This window comes from Zosterops lateralis (genome assembly GCF_965231275.1).
Source record: "Zosterops lateralis genome assembly, chromosome: 9".
Classification (NCBI taxonomy): Eukaryota; Metazoa; Chordata; class Aves; order Passeriformes; family Zosteropidae; genus Zosterops; species Zosterops lateralis.
Genome location: NC_139769.1, coordinates 26831906 through 26853677, shown reverse-complemented (window position 1 = coordinate 26853677; position 21772 = coordinate 26831906). Strand labels below are relative to the sequence as shown.

Here is a 21772-nt window from a genome sequence, read left to right as displayed (position 1 = left end):
AGAGGCTGCTGTGAGATTAACATTTTTTTTCCTCTCCACCTTCCATGACTGTTTGCAAAGAGTCAAAATTACCAGCCACAGGACTTTAAGTCTTTTCCACATATCAAACTGCTCCCTTGCATGAGGTATTTCTGCAGTGATACATTCCTAATTCACCAGCAACTGATTATGGGCTAGCAGCATCTGTCAACCAAGTCATCCACTAACTCTACTTGTCTGGTTTGCAAAGCTTTAAATTGCAGGGGATTTAGATAGTTCTGTCCCTTTTCCGAAAACTGATTAATACAGGGACAAAGAAAGGGGCTAAATCTACACTAGGCACCAAGGGTGTTATCACACACAAGGAGAGAAAAAGAGGTCTCATCTCTTTAGGTGAGACAGGTCCTCCAGCTCGGGTATGGAAACAGGGAATGGCTGTGCCCAGAGGAGAAGGAATCTTCCAGATCCCAGTTTTCATGAGAGCAGATGAGGTGAGGGGTCCAGAACATCTCCTGACAGGGAGCTGTGCCTTGTTCCCCCTCTACCCGTGCTCACACACCACGGAGAAAAATACATGTCCACACTAAATCCACAGCTGACCCCCTGCATTCCCTCTGATCTTCTTCCCAGTGTTATCCCTCATCCTCTCCCTTTCCCTGCCAGGACACAGCCCTGGCCCTTGTCTCTCTGAACCCTGACACTGGTCCTTCCCTTTCCAACCACGAGACAAGTGCAAAGTTCACATTTTGATTTTATGCATTTAAGAAATTCATACCAGCCTCAGATTCCAAGCACAAAGCAATGGAAAGTGTTTCAGCACAGGCAGACTGCACTAGCCTCTTCTTTAAAAACATTTCCCAAATTAGCTCAGCTTCCTGGATTTGCTCACAGAAATCACTCTCCCATTTGTGATACTTTCCTTCAGTTATTCCCAAAGTGTTTTTGAAGCCTGCCAAGACTGTTTAGGATATGCTGCTATTCCAATACAGCAGATGGCACTAGTGTTAAGTAAGCATTATGGAAATTTACTGTATTCCTAGAAAAAACAACCAAGTGAACATCAACTAGCAGGTGGCTAAAATATTTCCTGAGCAATGGGGAAAGTAATTCAGAGACACAGTGTGAACATGGCATTGGATGTGTCACCTCTCTAAGGCCCAAATGAGGTCACTCAGACAGGTCACTCATCCTTGGTCTCTTTTTCACCCAGATCTTGGAACATTTTCTGAAACAGAAGCAGCTTTAACATTTAGGACCAGAAAATTTATCAACACCACCCAAAAGGTACCTTCTGTTCTCATAAGTTATCTTGGATTGCAGACTGCTGTAAGGCTGTTTTTCCTTTGCTCATGCTGAGCATTTATCATCAGTCCTGTTATTTTGGGGATAAACAAGCAGCAGCCATGACTGGAAGATACACAAATTATGGATGCTCACAAGAACAGCTGGACAACCTTGAGTCAAGGGTTATGCTAAACCCTCTCCTACAACCTACCTCTCAGATTCTGTTCTCTATTAAAACACTCTTCTCCTTGGTCCAAGCCTGAATTATTATAAATTCTGTTAGAACATTTTGTGTCCCCTGTCCCCATGGCAATACAGAACATGGTATTACACACCTCCAGCATTTCTGCTGTTGACTGAATTTTACATGCAAACCCCTTACACTCCTTGTAACCTTTGCTTTGAAAAGAACTTAAAAATGTTTATCATTATAATCTGAATGTTTTAAACACACACATCCAAAACCTTTAAGAAGTTCTTCATGCAGCACACACACAATCAAATCCCATACCCTTCTTTCTTTTACATTAATTTCTGTTCTAGTACTGAAAAACCCCACAGTAGATTACAGCTGTAGATCATCAGATGAATTAGGCTAAAATGACTTTTCCTTTAGATTTAAATAACTCATCTAACTACATAAAAGTCAAATATCTAGGTCTAGTAAACCTGAGGTTATCTCCATTGCAGACCTCCGGGTTGTGCAGCAGAAAAGATCATGATGGTTGACACGTCAAGAGATCCTTGAATGCAGCAAACCAGCCTTTGTCCATTACCATTGGACATCCACATTCAAATTCTAGTCATCCATCTGGAGTCTGAGAAAACCTATTCTCCTTCTTCTAAATTAATTAAAAGCTAATTATAGCAGTCTGGGAAAGAAATCCTTTCCAGTCTCTTTACATGAAAAAGGGTGTCTGATAAGAACATCAGTGAGACTCAGCTCTTCAGCAGGCCTGATGCAAAGGGATTGGGCAGGAGGAAAGACACAGTCTAAATGCCAAAATTTATTTGCCTGTGTTCCTAAAAGGAAAACAAACAGACGGCTCCTGGCCTTTTCCAACCAACATGTCTGACATAGACTTTGCTCTGGTAAATAAGACTGAAATAATGCAGACAGATCTAGGCCTACTTAGAATTTAAGCCTGTAATATGCTGTTACTGTAAGGGATTTTATTTCTAGCAAGTCCATTCTTCTGTTTTGTCAGATTTCTTAAAGCATTCGTAACTGGAAGGGTTAACAAATGTAGACAACATGGCAAAAAAAGTAAGTCCAAAAAGTTCAATTTTTCTTTCCCTATAGAGCTACAAAAGATAAACAACTGTGCACAATCTTTCATTTAATTCACGTTTCATCTCGGTGCAGATTTACAGAGGAAGTGGGCTTGTTCTTGTCTAAATTCCTGAGGAAGTTTAATAAATTGAAATGTTAATCTGTTCTTTCTCAACTCAGTTGAAGGCATCCCAGAAGGATTTGACAGTGAGAGATAAAAAATAGCAGCTCTTATGGTCCCTCCTCCTCGGCCAGCCCTGAGTGGTGCCATACGGCGTTTCCTGGCACATCCATCCCCAGCAAGACACACACAAGACACAAATCAAACCTGCAGCGTCAATACTTGGGATTCTGCTCTGATTTTCAATGGTTCCTTCCCAAGGAGTGCTCCCAATAACTGTATCTCCACAGTGTGGTGCCACATTTTAACTAGCAATAAGTGTTCACTTACCGGCGCTGCGTTGTTCACATTTTGAAAGATTTTTAAAGATACTTATCAGCCTTCATTGTATCAGAGCAATTTCTCAAGATCCATTATAGAAATATATATTCTGAAAGCAACAGTTGATAAATAAAGGCCAAGCAGTGATGGTATCCTAGCTTTCAATTCCCCCTCCCTGCACTGTGCTATGTGCTCCTGTGAAAGGCACTTTCCCTTCTCTGCTATTAGCTGGAATAGTAAACATTAAATCATTTTATGTTCAAAACTGATAATCAGCTGCATCCCTTTGTATCCAGTCCTGATGCAGTCAGAATGGCAGCTTAGGAGTCAAAATGTTAACCTAGTAGTCAAATTACAGAGTCAAATGATGTATTATAACATTAAAATAAACAACTATCTGCTGCCCAGGAAGGGCAGCAGGCAGGAGAGGTTTTTGCACATTCCCTAAAAGGAGAGAAGTATTATCCTTAGGTATTTTATATCCCCCAAAACTGAACAGGAAAATAGCCAGATTAACCTAAAATGGTCACCCATAGTGTTTCAAAATTCTCAGTTACTAATGGAATGACAGCTTGAGCTCTGCACCTCCTTTAGTTTTAGCAGTACTGTACGTATCACAAAAGGTTAAAGAATTTTCTTTTTTAAGCAGAAAAAAATCATGACAATTTTAAAAATGCTTATGGATTATCTGCCAACTGGTTTGCGTTGTTTTTCTCTTCTAAATGCCTACTGAAGGTCATTTATTTAGTGTTTTAAAAACAAATATTTTCATTTTAAATCAAATAGTTTAAAATGCAAAATGAAGGGAAATGTCAACTGTTTGCTATTCTGTAGCACAGCCTTGGTGCAGCTGTTGCACTGGGGACAGCTCTGAGTGACAAGAGCTTTACCTAGATGAATTGCTATTTCTGAGCATGACTTTAAATAAATAATTTAAAATAGAACAAAAAGAGACAGCAAAACAGAGCAGGCTTGGGAAGTGTTCAATAACATCATGTCATATTGACAGATAAGACTGACAACTCCAAATACAACTCTGCGTTTCATCAACAAAAATGTTCTTCAATGCAAACAGAAATAGCAAAAGGGAAAAGACAAATGAAGCAGCTGTGACAGGCAACTCAAAGGAAGGTTGGAGAAAGATCTCCAGGCTCCAGCCCACAGAGTTTGCTGTAATCACATGAAAACGTTCACCTGGATCAATAGGTTTGTGTTTTTATTACAAGCAGCTGAGCCTTATAGGATGTACCATAGCACTGTGGTGCTGTACCTGCCTGGAAGCCCAAAATTCTCTTCATGCTTCTGTCACAGGGAAGAAAAAGAATTCAAAAATATTTCGTTTCTACATGGGGATGGGTGACAAGATTCTGCCCCAGAACTACTCAGGCAATACTCTAAGACCACTGGAAATTGAAGTAATTTGGAGGGTTTATTCACATCTCCAACAGCCTGGTGACAACTTAAAAAATGAAAATTTAAAAAAAAGGTGCTAAGAAGACAACAGAATAAAATAACTCAGTCACACAGAAGCATGGCAAATCCCAAATTTGTGTGAATTTCCAAAAACTGCTCTGAAGCAATATTTCATGTGAGAATGATGAGAAGACCTTGACTGTAGTAGGATTTAAAAAATTTCTCCCTAAAACTCAATTCCCGGCATAACTTTAGCTCTTCTTTCATAATTATGCTTCTGCCCAGGAGAGTTTCATCCTCAGCTTGTGCCACTGCTCCAGTGTGCAGGCAGGGGAAGGAAATGTCCCTCCCTGGTTAGCTGGGAAATTGCAGCACTTCCAACAGGTATTTTTCCTCTCTGGGCTGGAAGTTGAGTATCTGTAAGGGCTGGTTTCACCCTTCCAGCCACAATCAAAAACCAAAAACCCAAGCCAATACAACAACTCTTGCTTGACATGGAATCACTGAATGGTTGGGGTTGGAAGGGACCTCTAGAGATCAGCTAGATCCCTAGAGGAACAATTTGAACACAAATTGTTCACCCATAGTTCAAATATTTTCAAGGCGACCAGAGAGGCTCCCTTAAAATTTTTAGTTGCCAATGGTTTTAAATGGTTTTCTTCCCCTAATTTTTTCTTTCCCATAAGAGTTGCAAAGAATGTGAACATTTTGTAACCACAGACAGGACAAGGATGTGGAGAAAGCACAAGTCAGGAACTTGAAAGGTATTTAAAATTCATCTGTATCTATGACAAATAAAGGGGAAGGCTGGAAGCTTGTTTTTAAAATCTTAAGACAATTCACTTCAAAGGCTTCTTGCTTTTCTGGGAATATTTTCTGCAGAATATGTTTCAGTCTAAGCAGCTGCCACTGTTTTTTCTCCTTCCAGTTGCCAGAATTACCAGCATGCTGGTTATTCAGAGATAAGGGAAGGAACAATTTAATTCAGAAAAAAATATATTTTGATTTCCCCCAGAACTCCTTCCAGAGGCTGACTGGACCCACAACTTCAGTCCTCTGTCAAGGAACAGCTTCTTCCTGGCTCTGCCTGTGGCCATACACCTACAGAATTGACTTGCTGTCTATGATGAGGGCCAAATAGATTTTTATTTTAATATGACTTTAATCTCTGCCTCTCCCATAAGTACTCAGAGCTGCCTGTTACTTGAGAGTGCTTGACTCCTGAATCTTAGGAGTATTTTTCTGATAGCCCACACTGGTGCCTCAGGACCTTGTCTCCACACTGCCCCAATCTTTCTCAAGATGTCTGCATGGATCTTCTTACTTGAAATAAATTTTCTTGCTGTTTGTAGTTTATTTTTAGCTGTAGTAAAAGAGGCTCCTTTAGCTGTGTGTGATTACCCTCCACAAACACTAACAAGTTTCCCTTTCCCCAGCATGTTCTAATGTTGCACTCTCTTACTTTCTCCTTGGATTTCACCTTGGATTTTCACCTTTCCCACCATAATTGCTTCAGACACACTGAGACAAACATGGCCAATATTACCCTACCTTGCTTTGGTAACTGAGCACCAATATGCAGTATAAAAAATAGTCTCAAGGACTGAATCCTACCAAGGCATGTGCAACAAACCTGAAGATTCTTAGAGAAAATACTTCACAATAAAAATTAACAAAATGAACTAGAATCAAGAGTGCTTCATACTCATGAAGCCTTCACCATTTAAAATTATCAAATATTTTATCTATTTATTTTCATGTTTGTAACCCTTTGAAATTGGAGAGGAAATCAGTAACAGGTTTAAAAGCAGGTGTAATGCCATGGGTGCTCTGACTTCCCATTTACCAAAGGAAGGACTGGTATTTTACCAAAATAAATATTTTAGATTATCACCCTAATTTGACTGGCTTTTAGAAGAAAGTGTAGATATATCTACAGCACAGACACACACCATTTTGTACCTGGAGCAGTGTGTTCCTAGTTGGAATAGCAGGAAAAAAAACACCAAAAAAACAACAACAGCAAAAGAAAGGAGGTTCTTTCAGTTGTGTGTTTGGTCCTTTTCAGTCTTTATTTAGTATCAGGCCACCAAAGCAACATGCACCACCATTTCTGTCTGTGGGCACTCTGAACCAGGCCACTTGGAGAGCTTTTCTTACTAGGCGCCTTCAAGAAATTACAATTCCTAACTCTGAATAATCATTTAACAAATTAAACGAAGAACAGGTGTGTGCCTCAGATATTCTTAATTAGACCCCTCAGCAAAAAAATTAGGTGATCCACAGATCTAATTTTAAAACCAAAGTAGTGTTTCACTGAACATCTTCTGTTCACTATAACCATAGTTTCTATATAACTTAGTTACATACATTTTATAATTAAGCAGTAAAGGACTTCAACAAAACAAAATAAAACTAGAAGAAACATTGATGGAGTGGAGGAGCGAATTTCTGATTCAATATATTTTTTTTTTACCTCACAAAGTAGTAAGTCAATGATGTGGAAGACCATGCAGAGTGGAAACTTGGCAGTAAAAAGAGTGAGGAACCACTGGGATGCATACATGTGAGCTTCCAAATTGAGGTCTGAGAAATGGCTGTGCAAGTCTGGCAACTGCTCCTGAAATAAAGGAAAAAAATAAACATTTCAGTATTACTCATTAATTTGAGTTCTTCATCCATACTTCCAGTGAGGACCAGGGCTGCTAAATACCAAAAAAACAGAACAAAATGAAAGGCTGGCTTCTTTTGAGCAATGAAGATGTTCCTTGATAAATTTCAGTGCCCATGGTTACAGTTTTTATAAGATATCCACAGTGGATTCTATCACGGTATTGCAGAACATACTGAGACTATACTGAGAAATCACAGAATCTTCAACAGTCGAGAGGCAGAGCAGTTGTAGAATCTGTCATGGTGGATATTTTTAAGTCATTCCTTTGCTGTGTCTTGCTATAAATGATTCTGCCACAAAAACCAACAGCTGCTGGAGCCACTCTGCAGAGCTTGAAAGCAACAGAGCACACAACTGCATCAGACCATTTCTCTAACCAGGAGCACATACAAGCAACACAAAATAACACAGAAAATCCTACTGAACTGTGATGACACGGTCATTTCATAAAGTGTATTTGTTAATAAAATCTGGTTTGTTTGTTAACAAAAATCTTTGTGGATACAAGTAAATATTGAGAAGACCATATGCTGAAGTATCACATTAATTAGTATGCAATTCCACTCCATCAAGTATGAAACCTGCCCAAATTTACATCTGAAAAAATACCATTAAATTAACAAGAGTCTGTTTTGTTTGGTTTCAGTGTATCCCACAGAGGTACCTGTGGTTATCAGTGAGAACTGACTTCAGCAAGCAGCTTTCACTGTGCTAACAGAAGGGCAGGGCTTAATGAACTATCAGTAATTCCTTATTGGTCAGAACAACAATGTGTAACATTTGCAGCCCTTCAGTTATGTTAAACCGCTCAATGAAATAATTCCATCTGAAAAAAGAGCAGAGTCTCGGAAGAGACAGTAAACCCTGCCCAGTGGTCCACACTTGGTTGGTGTTTCATAAGCATCAGGATGTCCTGATTTACCTGACCCCTTAACACCCTCATAATTCATGGGAAGTAGGACACTGATGGAGGCAGTCCAAAGATACACTGCCCTCAGCAGCACAGAGACATCTTCTCCAAGCTACATCAGAAACAGAGAGGGAGCAAGCAAAGGGGCAGGGGGAAAAGGCAAATACCTGCTCTGCTTGGATACAAAGATTAGCTGCAGAAATGGTGTATCAGAGACAAAAGAAACTAGAAACAAATGTGACTCATGATGTTTTAATTCAGCTTTTCAACTTCCCTGCTTTGCTTTACCCCACCTCTAAAAGGAGAGGGGGTTTTATTGTCCAAAGCTTTTGGAAGCAAAGCATTAATATCTTCTTCATGCCAGTATTTCCATTTATGAAACAAATTGAAGGAAAATTTATTTCTCTGGCCCCACCTGCATTAACTTCTCCAGCTGGAAAAATTTGCAATGGAGATCTTCAAAGTTATTTCTGTAGAGGTCCCTCAAGCCATAGTCATACATTATTTTCACAAATACACAGAATGCCTGCTCCTCTGGCATCTGTTTGGAAAAATACACAAAAATAAGGTTAATAAGAGAGCCAAGGGTGGACATGCCTTAGACAGATACACACACTTAAACACCTTATGCACAATGAATTCAGGGATGTATTAACATTTTCAGCCAAGTACTGTGAATGATGAATTAACCAACTAAAATCTCAGTGGGACTATTCTCCTTGATGAGCACCTGGATTTGGCTCTGTAAGGCTTTCTTTGAAGAAAATGTGGGACCATATCACAGGTTCATGTATGTCTACATCCCTACAAGCAGCGCAACTGTCAGCAGCATTCTTTCTGTCAAACAGTAATGAGAACAACCAGTACACAACTCTCAGGCACATTAAAACAATTTTTAAAAAATAATTTAAAAGAATGAAAATAAAATAAAAAGCCAACAATTCATGACAGTGATGTCTACTGAGAGATCATTGGTTAAACGGGAAAAATCGAGGAGAACTAAGGTACAACCAACTTCTAGTGACAACAAGTCTTATCCACTTTCATCCAAACCCCAGGACATCAAACTGAAGTCAGGTTTCCCACAATCCCATCTATTACCATGCTGACTTTTTCAGAAGCCCTCCCTCCATAATCTCTGCTTCATTCTGACCACAATTTCTCCTCCAGCAGTGCTTTGGCAGGTGGTACTAACACAAGTCTGAGCCACTCTACACTTCTATTTGATGGCTTGAGCCCACTGAATGCAGAATTGGTGGGAAGCCCTGTGTCACAAAACCTCCCCATCATCTTCCCCTGTGCCTTCAGCTAACACAATAATGACAGGCACCAGTAGAACCCAAATCAACCTTTCCATCACATTCAAAACCTGCTTTCTTTTGGAAGTACCACATTGTAATAAATGAAAACAATTACTGAGAATCAAGAACAGATCTTGACCTTTTAATGTAGTCACTCATTTGGCCTACTGCCAGTTTCTTATCAAATATCACCTACAGATAAAAGCTCAGAACTTTCTTCCAAGAGAATTTTAGGCTCTTGATATTTCCCTTCAAGGTTTCATCTTTTGCTCAGCACATGATCAGTGCCTGTCTCCAGGGCCGTGGGCGGGCAGTTTCATTTTCATTTTCAGACATCATAAAGAAAAGTAACTGGTTAGAACAAAGATTGGCTGATGCCTATCAGTCTTGATTTACCCAAGACAAATTCTTTGGAATTTCAAAGCTTTCAATCACAGTTTTGTCAGGATGGAATGATCCCCACGGACAGCATATAAAAGCTCCAGACAAAGCAAAGGGAAGAAATCGTTTTATCCTGACCAAAAGGCCTGAATCTTCTCTGTAGGACAATGAATGTGAATTTCAGAGGTTTTAGTAAAATACAATTATTTCTAATTAAATGACAGCTGCTCATGCAGAGGCACATCTACCCTACATCTCAGTCAGACACTTGTGCTTTGCCAACCATCTCTTCTCCAAGGCAGGGAGATAGAACAGAGGGTCAGGACCAGACCAAAGAGCTCCCCAAGTCCTTGCTCTCAGTGAACAGAGCTTCTCCAATATTACCAACCCCTGAAATTCAAAAATTCAAAATCATAAACAATTTTATTTTTAATTTAAGCAGAACACAATTTTTGGGCCTTGCCATTCTGACTTTTAGCGTTTAGATATTTGCCCTTTGCTATCTTTTCTTTGAAATCACAAAAGCCAGAAATCTGTAATTTTTTAAAGTGAAATTTTAGGTGGATGGCTTTTTCCCCATAGACAATGACTGAAAAACAGACAAGAAAAAAAAAGTCATGTACTGTGAGCCTCACAGTGCAATTATTAGAGCTGGCAACGCTATTTCCCTGTGATTAGAAGTTACCTGCATGCCCCTGATGAGAATTTCATCAAAGAAGCAAAATCACAAAAGCAGAGGATGGAGGTGGAGACTACTCAACCATCCCTGAAACATCTACACTGAAGAGAAAGGATAACTCGTCCCAGGAAAAAAAGGGAAAGGAAGGGGTCTGGAAATCCATGTCAAGGTAGGACAGTTAGAGAAGGTCCTACAAGTGTTCACAGCACACAGATTGTTTGGAGAATTTGAGAAAAACAAGAGTTTGAGGGCAGCTTAGGAAGCTCCCCAATCACATGGGCTCATTGAGACTCCTTGCTTCCCCCTTCTCTAAGCTTTTCACTTTAATATCCTCTGATGAACCCCAATGATATAAAGGACCTATTAAAATGAGTGTAATTTCCATTTAGCATTCCCTGTGTACAGGGCAACTTCTTCAGCTCCAGAAAAACTAAAACCAGAGTTGATTCTCTGTAGTAATGACAGCACAGAACTAAGGTAGAGGAGCTGAGTTATTGTTCAAATGTTAACAATGTGACACCCACATATTTCTAAACAACTCTGGTATTGAAAATGGCTCATTTTTCCAGCACAACTTCAAAATCCTGCTTTGAGTAAAAAATTAATTGCAAAATAATTGTTAGATAAGCTATTTTACAGTAGATGTTGGGCTGCAATAATGGGACTAATTCAGGTTTATTCTCAGAAGATCTCAAGCTTCTCTGCAGCACTGTTATGCTGTGTGCCATGTTTCTCAAGAGTTCAAGGAGTCACAGCTCTCACCAGGAATTACAACTTAAATTGATCTGAGTTTGAGTCCCAAATGCCTTAGGAAGTGCATGAGTAACATACATGGAATCACTGAATCATTGACACAACCCCAGCAGCTGTCCCAAACCCACACTTCAAAAGGTATTCCAATCCTGAATTGTAATTTACTAATTAAAACCTGAGAGAAAAAGCAGGTAAGAGCTTGAGTAAGAATTGTGGTTGAGCTTTGGGGTGGCTTACTCAGATAGACTTCATATCCCAATAAACACACTATTTGAATCTGCTGCTTTTCCAGTGAGATATCAGATGTAAAGCATCTTGCACCTATAAAAACTGCATCTTTATTTATCTCTGGACATATACCCATGTGTTTATGAAGGAAGCAACAAATCAAAGTTTGTGCAGTTTTTGATTACAAGCTAAAACATCAAGGTTAAAAATCAGCTTTCCTTCAGAAGATATTATAAAATGTTCCTAGGAGAAAAAAATCTCCCGAAAAATTAGTGAGACTACTTGTTTTGAAGAGCTGCTCTGAGAATGTCTCCTGGAGTTAAATTCCCCATAAACACAAAGGGAGCTCACTTAGGTGACAACTAAATTAAAGGAAGAAATTACTATGTAACAAATCAGTTTCAGGTTTTGACACAGACGTACTTGAGGATTTAATAGATTTCTCCCAGATAAAGGAAATGTACATTCCTGAAGATAGAAGCCATTAATCTCTATGGCCAAAAAGCAACAAGAGGAAAATTAATACAGGCAAATAACTAACAGTAAATATCTGTCAAACAGCATGGCTGCAGTACTGCTGATTTTACAGCTGCACTGGTTCCAAATATCAAAGCTTTCCTTTTGCAATGAACTCACATGAAGGAGAAGCACAGCTGCAAGGAAGGACTGTCCCTGGCAATAGCCAATGTCTTCATCATAGACAGAATAGGCCTAGAAAAAAGAAAAGTCAGACTGTATTTAAAATGCATACAGGCATCACCAAAGTGTGTTCCCATCAATGAGCTATTCAGGGTATTTCCTCCTTCCAGTGCCTCGAGGAAGCTGGAGAGATACTGGAACTGCAGGGACAGGACAAGTGGTTTTCCATGGACAGTGGGCAGGGTGAGATGGGATTTGGGACAAAATTACCCCCGTGAGTGTGGGCAGGCCCTGGCACAGGGTGCCCAGAGAAGCTGTGGCTGCCCCTGGATCCCTGGAAGTGTCCAAAGCCAGGCTGGACAGGGCTTGGAGCAACCTGGGACAGTGGAAGGTGTCCCTGCCCATGGCAGGGATGGGATGGATGAACTTTAAGGTCTCTTCCAGTCAAAGCCATTCCGTGATTCTCTGTGTAACACTACCCAGGCTAAAATAACATAGGGGGTAAAACTATCAACTATTGTGCTTTCAGGGCTTTTCGAGAAACACCCACAGGTCACTCTCAACCCTCCACAGATGCTGTAGCTGTAAATTATTATTTCTATTTTCCAATCAGCCTGAAAATAGATGGATGGAATTTCCCTTCACCTAAATCAAGGATAATTCTGCTCAGGTGAGTAATGACAGAACTTTACCAATGCAACAAATATAACATGAGAACCAGGGTAGTTTGTGCTGTGAGGGAAGTGAACGTTTGTTTTTGGAAAAACAAGTTCTGACATTATGCAAGTATAGGACCCAAGGTTACTGTAACCTGAAGATTTCATCAGAAACCGTTTTTCCATGCCCTTGTTATGCTGAAGCATGAACAAGACTCATTTTCCTACAGCATGACAGACATGCTTTCTGTTACTCTTAAAAAACCCCCCAAACTAAAATAACTAACCTTTAATTTCCAAGATAAGAAGACTGATACTGTTTTTAAAGAGCTGTCAGAGGATGTTAAGAATTTGTGGAACCTTGAGAAAGTTTAAGAGCAGCAGCAGGACTGACATCACAGAGAGACATCCTGAGAGAACAAGGAAGGTACTGAGGTTACAGGCAGGGAGAAGCAAAGCCAGGGGGAGAAGGAGCCACAAATCAGCAGATCCACTTTTCCATCTGATGGGGAGAATGCAGTATTTGTGAGCAATTCTGAACTGACTCTGACAGGATTTCTCTCAGAGTATTCCTTTAAAGGTCACAGTTTCTGAACTATTGAGCTGTACATTTCCTTTGGGAAAAGCTGACCTGGGTCTTGCAGCTCTCTGCCCTTTGTCCCCACTGCTCACCACTCCCCTGAAAACTGAAGGATGCCCCTAGTTAGGAGCTGAGTGAAAGTAAGCCCAGCCCATTGCTCAGTGCCAGTGGACAAGAAAACTCAAGAAGTCACAGAAATCACTGAAAAATGTTTAATGAACCATTATAATCCACTTACCAGTTTAAAACAGCTCCAGTCACAGATGTCAAATATAAAAACTAACCTGAGGAGAGTACAATGGCAAGTACAAAATTCAATTTAAAAAAAAATTATGCCCTCTATAAAAAAGTTAATCAGCTGCTAAGTACTAAATTAATAGAAATTACTTTAGATGCTTAAATTAATATTTTATATGACTAACTAGAATCATCCACTGGTTAATCACCATCAGGACTCTTTATCTATTTGTTCCCCAGATTTATCAGTTTACAGATGCCTAATACCTTGTCTCTGTAGCTTTCCTAAATAATGTATTATTCCTGGTTTTGATAGGCCAGTTCTGCTTAGAAGCAGATGTGCAGAATTACAAATGAGAAATTTGATTTATGGTTTCTTCACACTATATAAAAAACACTTCCAATTTACTTAAAAAAAATCTAGGCTGAAATATGAAAATCAAATTATCACTGCCTGGGGGGGTTCTCGGTTGAGAGAAGCATTATAGTGAATAATTTGTTGAAAATAGCAATAAATTAATCCAAGTGAGTTATTTTAAAATAGATATAGAGAAACCAACACACTGGAGAAAACAAACTGCTTCCAAAACTGACATAGATTGAAAAGTACAGAAAGTTGTAAGAAATAAAAACATACTTCTTACAAGATTCTGAAGGAAGCTGAAGTTACAGCAAAAGAAGGAAAACGAGGAGGGTACCAAAAAAAATTCCTCACTCTGCAGTTTAATACAAAAAAATGAAGGAAGAACAGCAAAGTTTCTCATCATCAACTTCCTAAACACATTTGAGCTCGTAATAAATCAATTTCAAACACATTGAGAGCAGGAACACGAAGTCCCTGCTTGGAAAATACATGGTCAGTGTAAGAGAGCTGTATTTCATCTCCAGCAGAGAATCCCCAGAAACTTTCCTTGTGTTTGTTCTGTTACAGGAGAATCTCAGGGTTTGTCATCCTGCTGGAACCATTTCCAACAGGGGACGTGCTGAAGGATCTGTGTCCAACTGAAGATCAGAAGAGATCATAACTTAAAGGGAATAAAATTACTGGAAATTTATTAGGAACTCAGGGAATTCACCCAAAAAGCTTGAGGGGAAAAGTAAACTGGTAAACCACTAATTGCCTGGTTAAAACAGAAGAGATGAAAAAATTGAAACTTTTCTAAAAAGGTTTGATCCACAGAACTACAAATCAGCAAGTACTGGATAATTTGGTTTAAATAAAAATATAAAAATAATTAGTGGACACTGCCTATATAGCGGAAAAATGTCTAAGGGCCCCAGTAAAAAGATGTCATTATTAAAATGCTTTTGAAACAACCAAAAACTATGAAAAAAATTTAACTGTTTGATCCACTTTTTCCACTTTTTTGAAAATTAATTTTTTTGAAATTAATTTGCACCAGGTCCTTCCCCAAAATCTGATCTTGACAAGCAGCTGTCATCAGATACTTGGACAAAAACTTCAGATCTGCATCAGAATTAGATCAAGCAAAGTTAGTTCTGCTTTTAATTCAAAACATCATAATCCTGACATCTAAAAGTTTAGTTTTTAATGAAGTCTCTAAAATCTGCATTATTTCATTGCATCTACCCAATCCAAAGAGACTTTGAAATCTTAATGCACATCACATTTCCAATTATACTTTTTTATTTTTAAGCAACCTATGGGATTTGATAGTGCTGAAATATGATGTAATTAACCAGAATAACCTTAAAAATAAGGATGCTGCCTACAGACACCACCATAATATCATATCATTAACGAACAGTCTGAGATGAACTATTTAAGATTTATGCTTCTGAGGAACTTTCATTTTCCACATGAAATCTAAAAACAAGGCAAAATCTCAAATCCCCTATTTCCATTGCAGTCATTGTAACTTTGTAAATTCAAGGGGATGGGATTTTTCCCCTGACAACCTGTGACATGTCACAGTTTTTAACTTCCTATTCTTCTAAGCTCTTGAGGAACTTCCAATTAAAATTCTCCAGTTAACTGAGATTTTAAATATTCTGTCTTATAAATGGGATTTAATGAAGGTTCTGACTTGAAGCCATTTTCATTCATTTTAACTAAATGAAGATCTTACAGAATTGAGACATCTTTTTAATATCTATCTGTATTCTGAAAAGAAGAGCTACTATGCAGTTATTAGCACATCATCATTACAAAGTGAATTCTTTAGAGTCTTCTCAAAGTCCATGACAGAGAACCATCTGCACCTTGGGAAAGTGAACCAAGAATCCAGGGCTGGGCAGAAACTCTTCTCCAAAGTAATTCACAGAGGAAAATCTCTCAAGATCAAGCATCTTCTGTAGACAGAAAAATTCTGAGTGCACAGCATTTAAAAGGGAAAGATGGTTGAAATTCAAACCTCAATTTGGGATTTCTGTAACTTCTGTCTATGAGTGCCAGCACATTTAAATAAGGAATAGGAGAGGTTATGCCTCTCTATGAAATGAGCAAGGGAAGCTACTCAGTGTTTAATACAGCCCCAGCTCTGTGCTGAAGTCTGCTTTAGGAGATTTAAAAGACTTACACGGTGTCTGAGACTCAGATGTCTCAGGAAAACGTCCATACTTTGATGCAGACTTTTCACCCAACAAAGGTATTTTATTACATGCCCAGTTGCTAAATAGTTTTAGCAATAGTACAATTTCAAACTCCATACTTAAATTTATTATCAGACTAACAGTCTGAAAGTAATAATATTCCTATGGGTGCAGCACTGAGTATGCATCACATTATACATGGAATTTCTGCATTAAGTGAAAACCATATTTTTAGACATTAGTTACTCATTTATGGAGTATCAGGATGAGGCACGTGGCTGTTACACAATATTCCTCTGCCAGAGCTGGGAGAGCTGAGAAAATGAAGAAATCTTCACCTTCAATCAGGCAGGCCCCAAACAGAGCATTCCCAGCATCAGGGTTCCAGTGGTGACCTTCCCACAGGTCCAGCTCAGCAGAAACTCTGTGTGCAAGAACTGGGCTGCTGAGGGAAGGATTGATGCCTTGGGAAGGGGCAACTGATGCCTTAAGTTTGAGCTTTCATGTATTTCAGATTCTGTGCTGCCCAGGGGTGCAGCTCTGAGCTCACAGTCAGTGTCACTCAGCTCTGCACAGAGCAGGGACACAAAACAAATCCTTTTCCTGCTGAAGACCAAGGACAACTTTCAGGCCCAAAAGCACAAACAAGGGTGGAGTGAAGGGAGGAACAAGAAGGATGGGACCTCACAACCTGGAGCTGGAATTGGACAATTAAACCCCAATATGCAAATGGACCAAAACTTATAAAAGTGTGAGACCTCATGACCAGTCACCCTTTTTGTGACCATTTTGGGTCCCCCTTGGGTGTAGCCCTGGTCAGGCCCTGTCCTGCCCAAGGTGGATCCTGGAGGCCTTTCAATAAATCCCTACTTTATTCTCTGGCTCTGTCCAGTCTCTGTTCCAGGTCAGCCTTCCCAAAGCATCAGTTTCTGGTGACCCAGATGGGACAATGAGGCACCTGGAGAACCCCCCTGGACCAGAGGGACACCAGCTCCTGCACCCCTTATCAAAATGTAAACAGAAGAACACAAGGTAACACTAAAAATCCTTCCAGTGAAACAAGACAACAATATTTACTGGCACTGCTCCTTCAACCCAAGAGCAAAGAAAATAAACAATTAAAAATAGGTGAAAAATAATTTGTAACTAATTGTGTTGATCCTATAATTGGCAAATAGATTGCTGCAGGAACAAAAGAGATCTGCTCTCTGACAAATAATTACACCTGGACAAACACTGAAACTTCCCATTTGTAAATCTAAGGAGATACTAAGGATTGAAAAATGTGTAAGAAGACATGCACAGTGAGGTGACTACCTGAAAAGGCATGCTGCAATGAAATGGAAATGGAAATGTAAAAAACAATTTATGAAAATGAGACTTTCAGCTTACAGGCCAGCACTAAGCAGCAGCTCTGTTGAGGCATAACCCATCATTATCATGGGCATAGAAGCTACTGGTTACAGAGGAGCAACTCAAAGATATCTCCATATTTCAATATACAGTAACAAAAGCTAAAACAGCCCATGATGGAGCCCACTCAGTGCTAGCATTGCTAGAGAGCAGTTTGTGATTCTCTCTGCTAATGTGGGTATCAAAAACCAGACATTGCAGCAACTGAAACAGGAAAACCAGCTACCACACTGATCCTGCACCTAAAACCTTCAGGCAAGTGAGACCAGGATTGGGGAAAAAACTACAAAAACTACAAAAACTCCAAATCTGATCCACAAAGGGAGAAGTATTTAGTAACAAAACATGTCCTGATACAAACATTTCATATCCTACTTCAGCTTACTGACAGCCAGCGCCAACTCTGAATATCTGAGAGGTAATTCAAGCATTTTCTGACAAAAATTGTGTCTATTTTCCCAATCTGCCCAGTCCCTGCCCACCTGATTGATTTTCCTGCACCATGCTCCCTTTTCTCCATTAAAGTCACAGTGGTTGTTTGTTGAATGGGATTTACTTTAATCACAAAATTAGGGAAAACACATCTGGTGTTAAATTTGACACTGCACACACTCCAGAGAGCCGAGAGGATTAATTCTGCCAGGTGCTCTGACTCCCTGGAGCATCGAGCTCTATGTACAGAGCATGGAAACAGGCACTGAGCACTATTCAGTTATGCATTGTAGCACTGAGGTGAGCTCTTTAAACAGAGCTGGAATTTGCAGAGTATTTAAACAGAAAGCATGCAAGAGGCAGCACTTTTCCCAGAGATTCCTCAAAATTTGCTCTGAAAATCCAGCTTAAGTGGTGTCCTCAAATGAAATCTCCCAGTCTAGAATGTGAAACTCTTTTCATTCCTTATCACCACTGTCAGTCCTGAAGTTTATTTTTAGATACTTTGTCACATAAATGTTCTGCAACAGAAAAAGTTTCCATCTTTCCTGATTTCCTCCTGTTCTGAAGAGGAGATTAAGAGATGGAACAAAAACTGACGGACCTGGTAAAATGAGGCTGTGAGCTTTTAATGATTTTCCTTTTTATCTGACAGCTCAGATCATCTCTCATTTCAGTGGGGAATGAAGAAAATGCTCTTCAGCTTTTGACCCTTCCACTTGAGGACAGACCTTTCCCAGCCATACTCAATAAACCAATTCTTCAAACTTCTTGCTTTCACATTAGAAGCAGGGAATAAGTACCCAGTACCTCTGGTAAAAGTTTTTCAAGTAATACAAAGCTGCCACATTATTACTTTCAACAGAGATTTATTACTTTTATTCCCAATGGAATGACAAGTTTATAAGCAAATCAATTAGGCTTTAACAATATTTCTTGAAAACCCACACACTGGAGAAAGCAGTTTATTAATCATAAACTCGAGGTCCAGTCAGACCCAGACAACTGTCACAGGCACAGTCATTTAAGGAAACTGGCTGAGGATGAAGGAAAAGTTACAGCCTGGAAATCTCCCCAGCAGTTGTGTCTGATCTCAATATTGGCAAGTAGGTATAAACTCTTCAGTGTAATCAGTAAATTTATGAATAATTCCGTGTTGAACACTGGATATGGTTGTTCTACCAGAAAGCAATGCTTCCCAAATCCTTCCCTGAACCAATGAGCACATAAAAAATGAGGGAGTCACTAAGATGACCAGGATTTTTATAAACCCTTCAACAAGATCCCTACCCAAAAGCATTTTAAGGAACTGAGCTGCGATAGAACATCCCCTTATGCACTCAAATAATGGGTTAAAGGAGAGAAAGCAAAAGGTAGGAATAAGCAGTCAGTTCTAACCCAGAGAGTGAAGGTGAGCCCACTCACAGAACCCTGCAGAAAGCCTGTGCTGCAAATATTCACAAACCTTAAAGAACACATAAAAATAGCACAGTAACAAAGACTGCTGATGAGACAAAGCTGTTTGGAGCAGGGAATTAAAAAGTGACTGCAAAGCTGCTATGCAGAACATGTTCTACCAAGAGAAAGTGGTGAGTGACAGAGGTCACTCAACTCTAAGTAAATACAAAATGCTTCACAGAAGAACAGCCCTCAACTTGATGGACACACAGAGAGGTGTCTGATCAAAGATCACAGAATTCCAGAGTGGTTTGGGTTGGAAGGGACCCTAAAGAGAGATACCAAATGTAAGGTTGTAAAAGGTAATGCAGAAACACCCCATGCAATCTAAAACAAGCTTTAAAATCTATTGATTAACAACTTGGACCAGAGCAGGGTTAGCAAGGCAAAAGAAACTCACACAAAATATGGAACACACTTTAAAATTCAGAGTACTGACTGTACCTTACAGATTTTGTACAGAGATTCTTGACCATCTCCTTCTGTATCCTTGAAGTAATCATGTGCTGGATATGTACGATGGATATCTCGTTTGATGACACTCTCTTGAGAAGAATCCTGGGGAAAAAAAAAAAAAGAAAAATAAATCCTGACATGTTAACCCATTAACACTGTGTGGAAAGTTCAATGTGTACTTAACATGGATACATTAAATAACTGCTTTACTTACTTCTGCAAAAATGCTTTGAGAAGAAATTGAAAATCTTTTGTAGTCTCTTATGCAGTTATAGTTTGACAGTTTAACAAGAGCAACATGGCATGTTTTCTGTCCTACAGGCTTAAAGGGTCAGCTTTAGAACTCTGAGGAAATTACCAGTTGTTTAATTGTTGGTGTATTTTTACCACAGATCATATCATCAATACTTAGTGTATTGCTTTGTCACTAAAAAACCAAAACCAAACCAAAACTAAACTAAACCAAAAAATTTAGGTTGTCTCTGTCTTGGAAGCTTAAAGCTATTAATCTGAAATATTGTACGTATGAATCTACCACAAAAAGTGTTAATTAAAAACTCATAAAGAATTTCTATAAAAAGATGGGAATCATTGCAAACAGACCTAAAGAACACCACTGTGTGGACGAGGAAGTTGTATCAAAATGTCAGAGCTGGCACTACAACAGTTAATTATCTTCAGGTTCCAGTGAGCTGTACCTTTAGTTTGGCAAATATCAAATGGTGCTTTTCTCCATTACCTTTGTAATCCTAAAGGAAAAACCAACAAAACCTTCTCCTGTAACTTGCAATATAAATCCCTTATAAATAACTTCTATCTTGAAAACAGACTATTTCTGTTTCAGAGAAGCTTCTAAAGTCTCAGATTGTGTCTTGTTAACCAGGATTCTCCATAAAAAAGCTTCTGCAGCAATTTCCAACTCCAGTTCCCTTTTGGACCCATTTGTAGCCAACTCATTCTAAGGAATCACTCCAGGGTACATGAGCCTGCCCCACTGCTGCATTTCTCCATTCCCTTCAATAGCAGTGAAGGAAATGAATGTAAGAAGCTTAAACACCACTTTGTGTTGTATCCCTAAAGCTGATGGCTTCTCTGAATCTTGGCTATCATTAATTCATCCAATTACAATATTCTAATGTTCGGTGATCTCAACTGTGGCTTTTCCCTTTGTTTGACATTAATACCTCTAGTACCAGAGACCAACATGGTCTGTATTTTTTGAAGTCATAGAAGCTCAGAATGGTTTGGGTTGGAAAGGACCCGTCCTAGGGTGACTTTATGGTGCCTGGATCTCCAATTGTCCTGTTTATGCTGGATATTGAGTTCTGCACCTTTAACACTGGTTCTGAGAGTGAAGGGGGAGATAAAGAAGCCCCCTGAGAAACAGACAGACCATAAAGCTGATCCAATTCCACCCTGCCATGGGCAGGGACACCTTCCATTATCCCAGACTGCTCCAAGCCCTGTCCAGCCTGGCCTTGGACACTTCCAGGGATCCAGGGGCAGCCACAGCTTCTCTGGGCACCCTGTGCCAGGGCCTCACTGCCCTCACAGGAAAATAATTTCCTCCAAATATCCCATCTCACCCTGCCCTCTGGCAGTGGGAAGCCATTCCCTGTGTCCTGTCACCCCAGGCCCATTTCCCAAGTCCCTCTCCAACTCTTCTGGAGCCCCTTTAGGCACTGGGTGGAGCTCTAAGGTCCCCCTGGATTCTTCTCCAGGCTGAAAACCCTTAGCTCTCTCATCCATTGTTCTCTCCTAGGAGAGGTGTTTCAATCCTCTAAAATGCCAAGCATATTTTTATATGCTATAAAAGGAAAGGTTACAAAGAAAGGTGGTGTTTTTATTATGCCAAGTGGTACCACTGGAGAAAATAAACACATTTTTATGCTTTTGCTGTGTTATCATGATTATTCTCAGGATATCTAAGCACTGCGCAACCATCAGCAAGCAAAACTAACCACACTGACTAAATGACAATCAAAAGGACACAGACTAATAACAAAAAATTATAAACAAGCATCTTTCTAA

The 21772-nt window shown here is 39.5% G+C and overlaps 1 protein-coding gene across 6 annotated transcripts in view; it reads right to left on the bottom strand.

Annotated features, from left to right (window-relative positions):
* RABGAP1L (RAB GTPase activating protein 1 like) overlaps positions 1-21772 on the bottom strand; it is a 228283-nt gene that overhangs the window by 80132 nt on the left and 126379 nt on the right. For all 6 annotated transcript variants that reach the window (XM_083867620.1, XM_083867627.1, XM_083867625.1 and 3 more), the window contains exons 14-17: positions 19730-19843; positions 11954-12028; positions 8391-8516; positions 6868-7011 (exon numbers count right to left, since the gene is read on the bottom strand). In XM_083867620.1, the coding sequence (XP_083723746.1) occupies positions 6868-7011; positions 8391-8516; positions 11954-12028; positions 19730-19843 (459 nt within the window). The remainder of the gene's footprint in view (positions 1-6867; positions 7012-8390; positions 8517-11953; positions 12029-19729; positions 19844-21772) is intronic.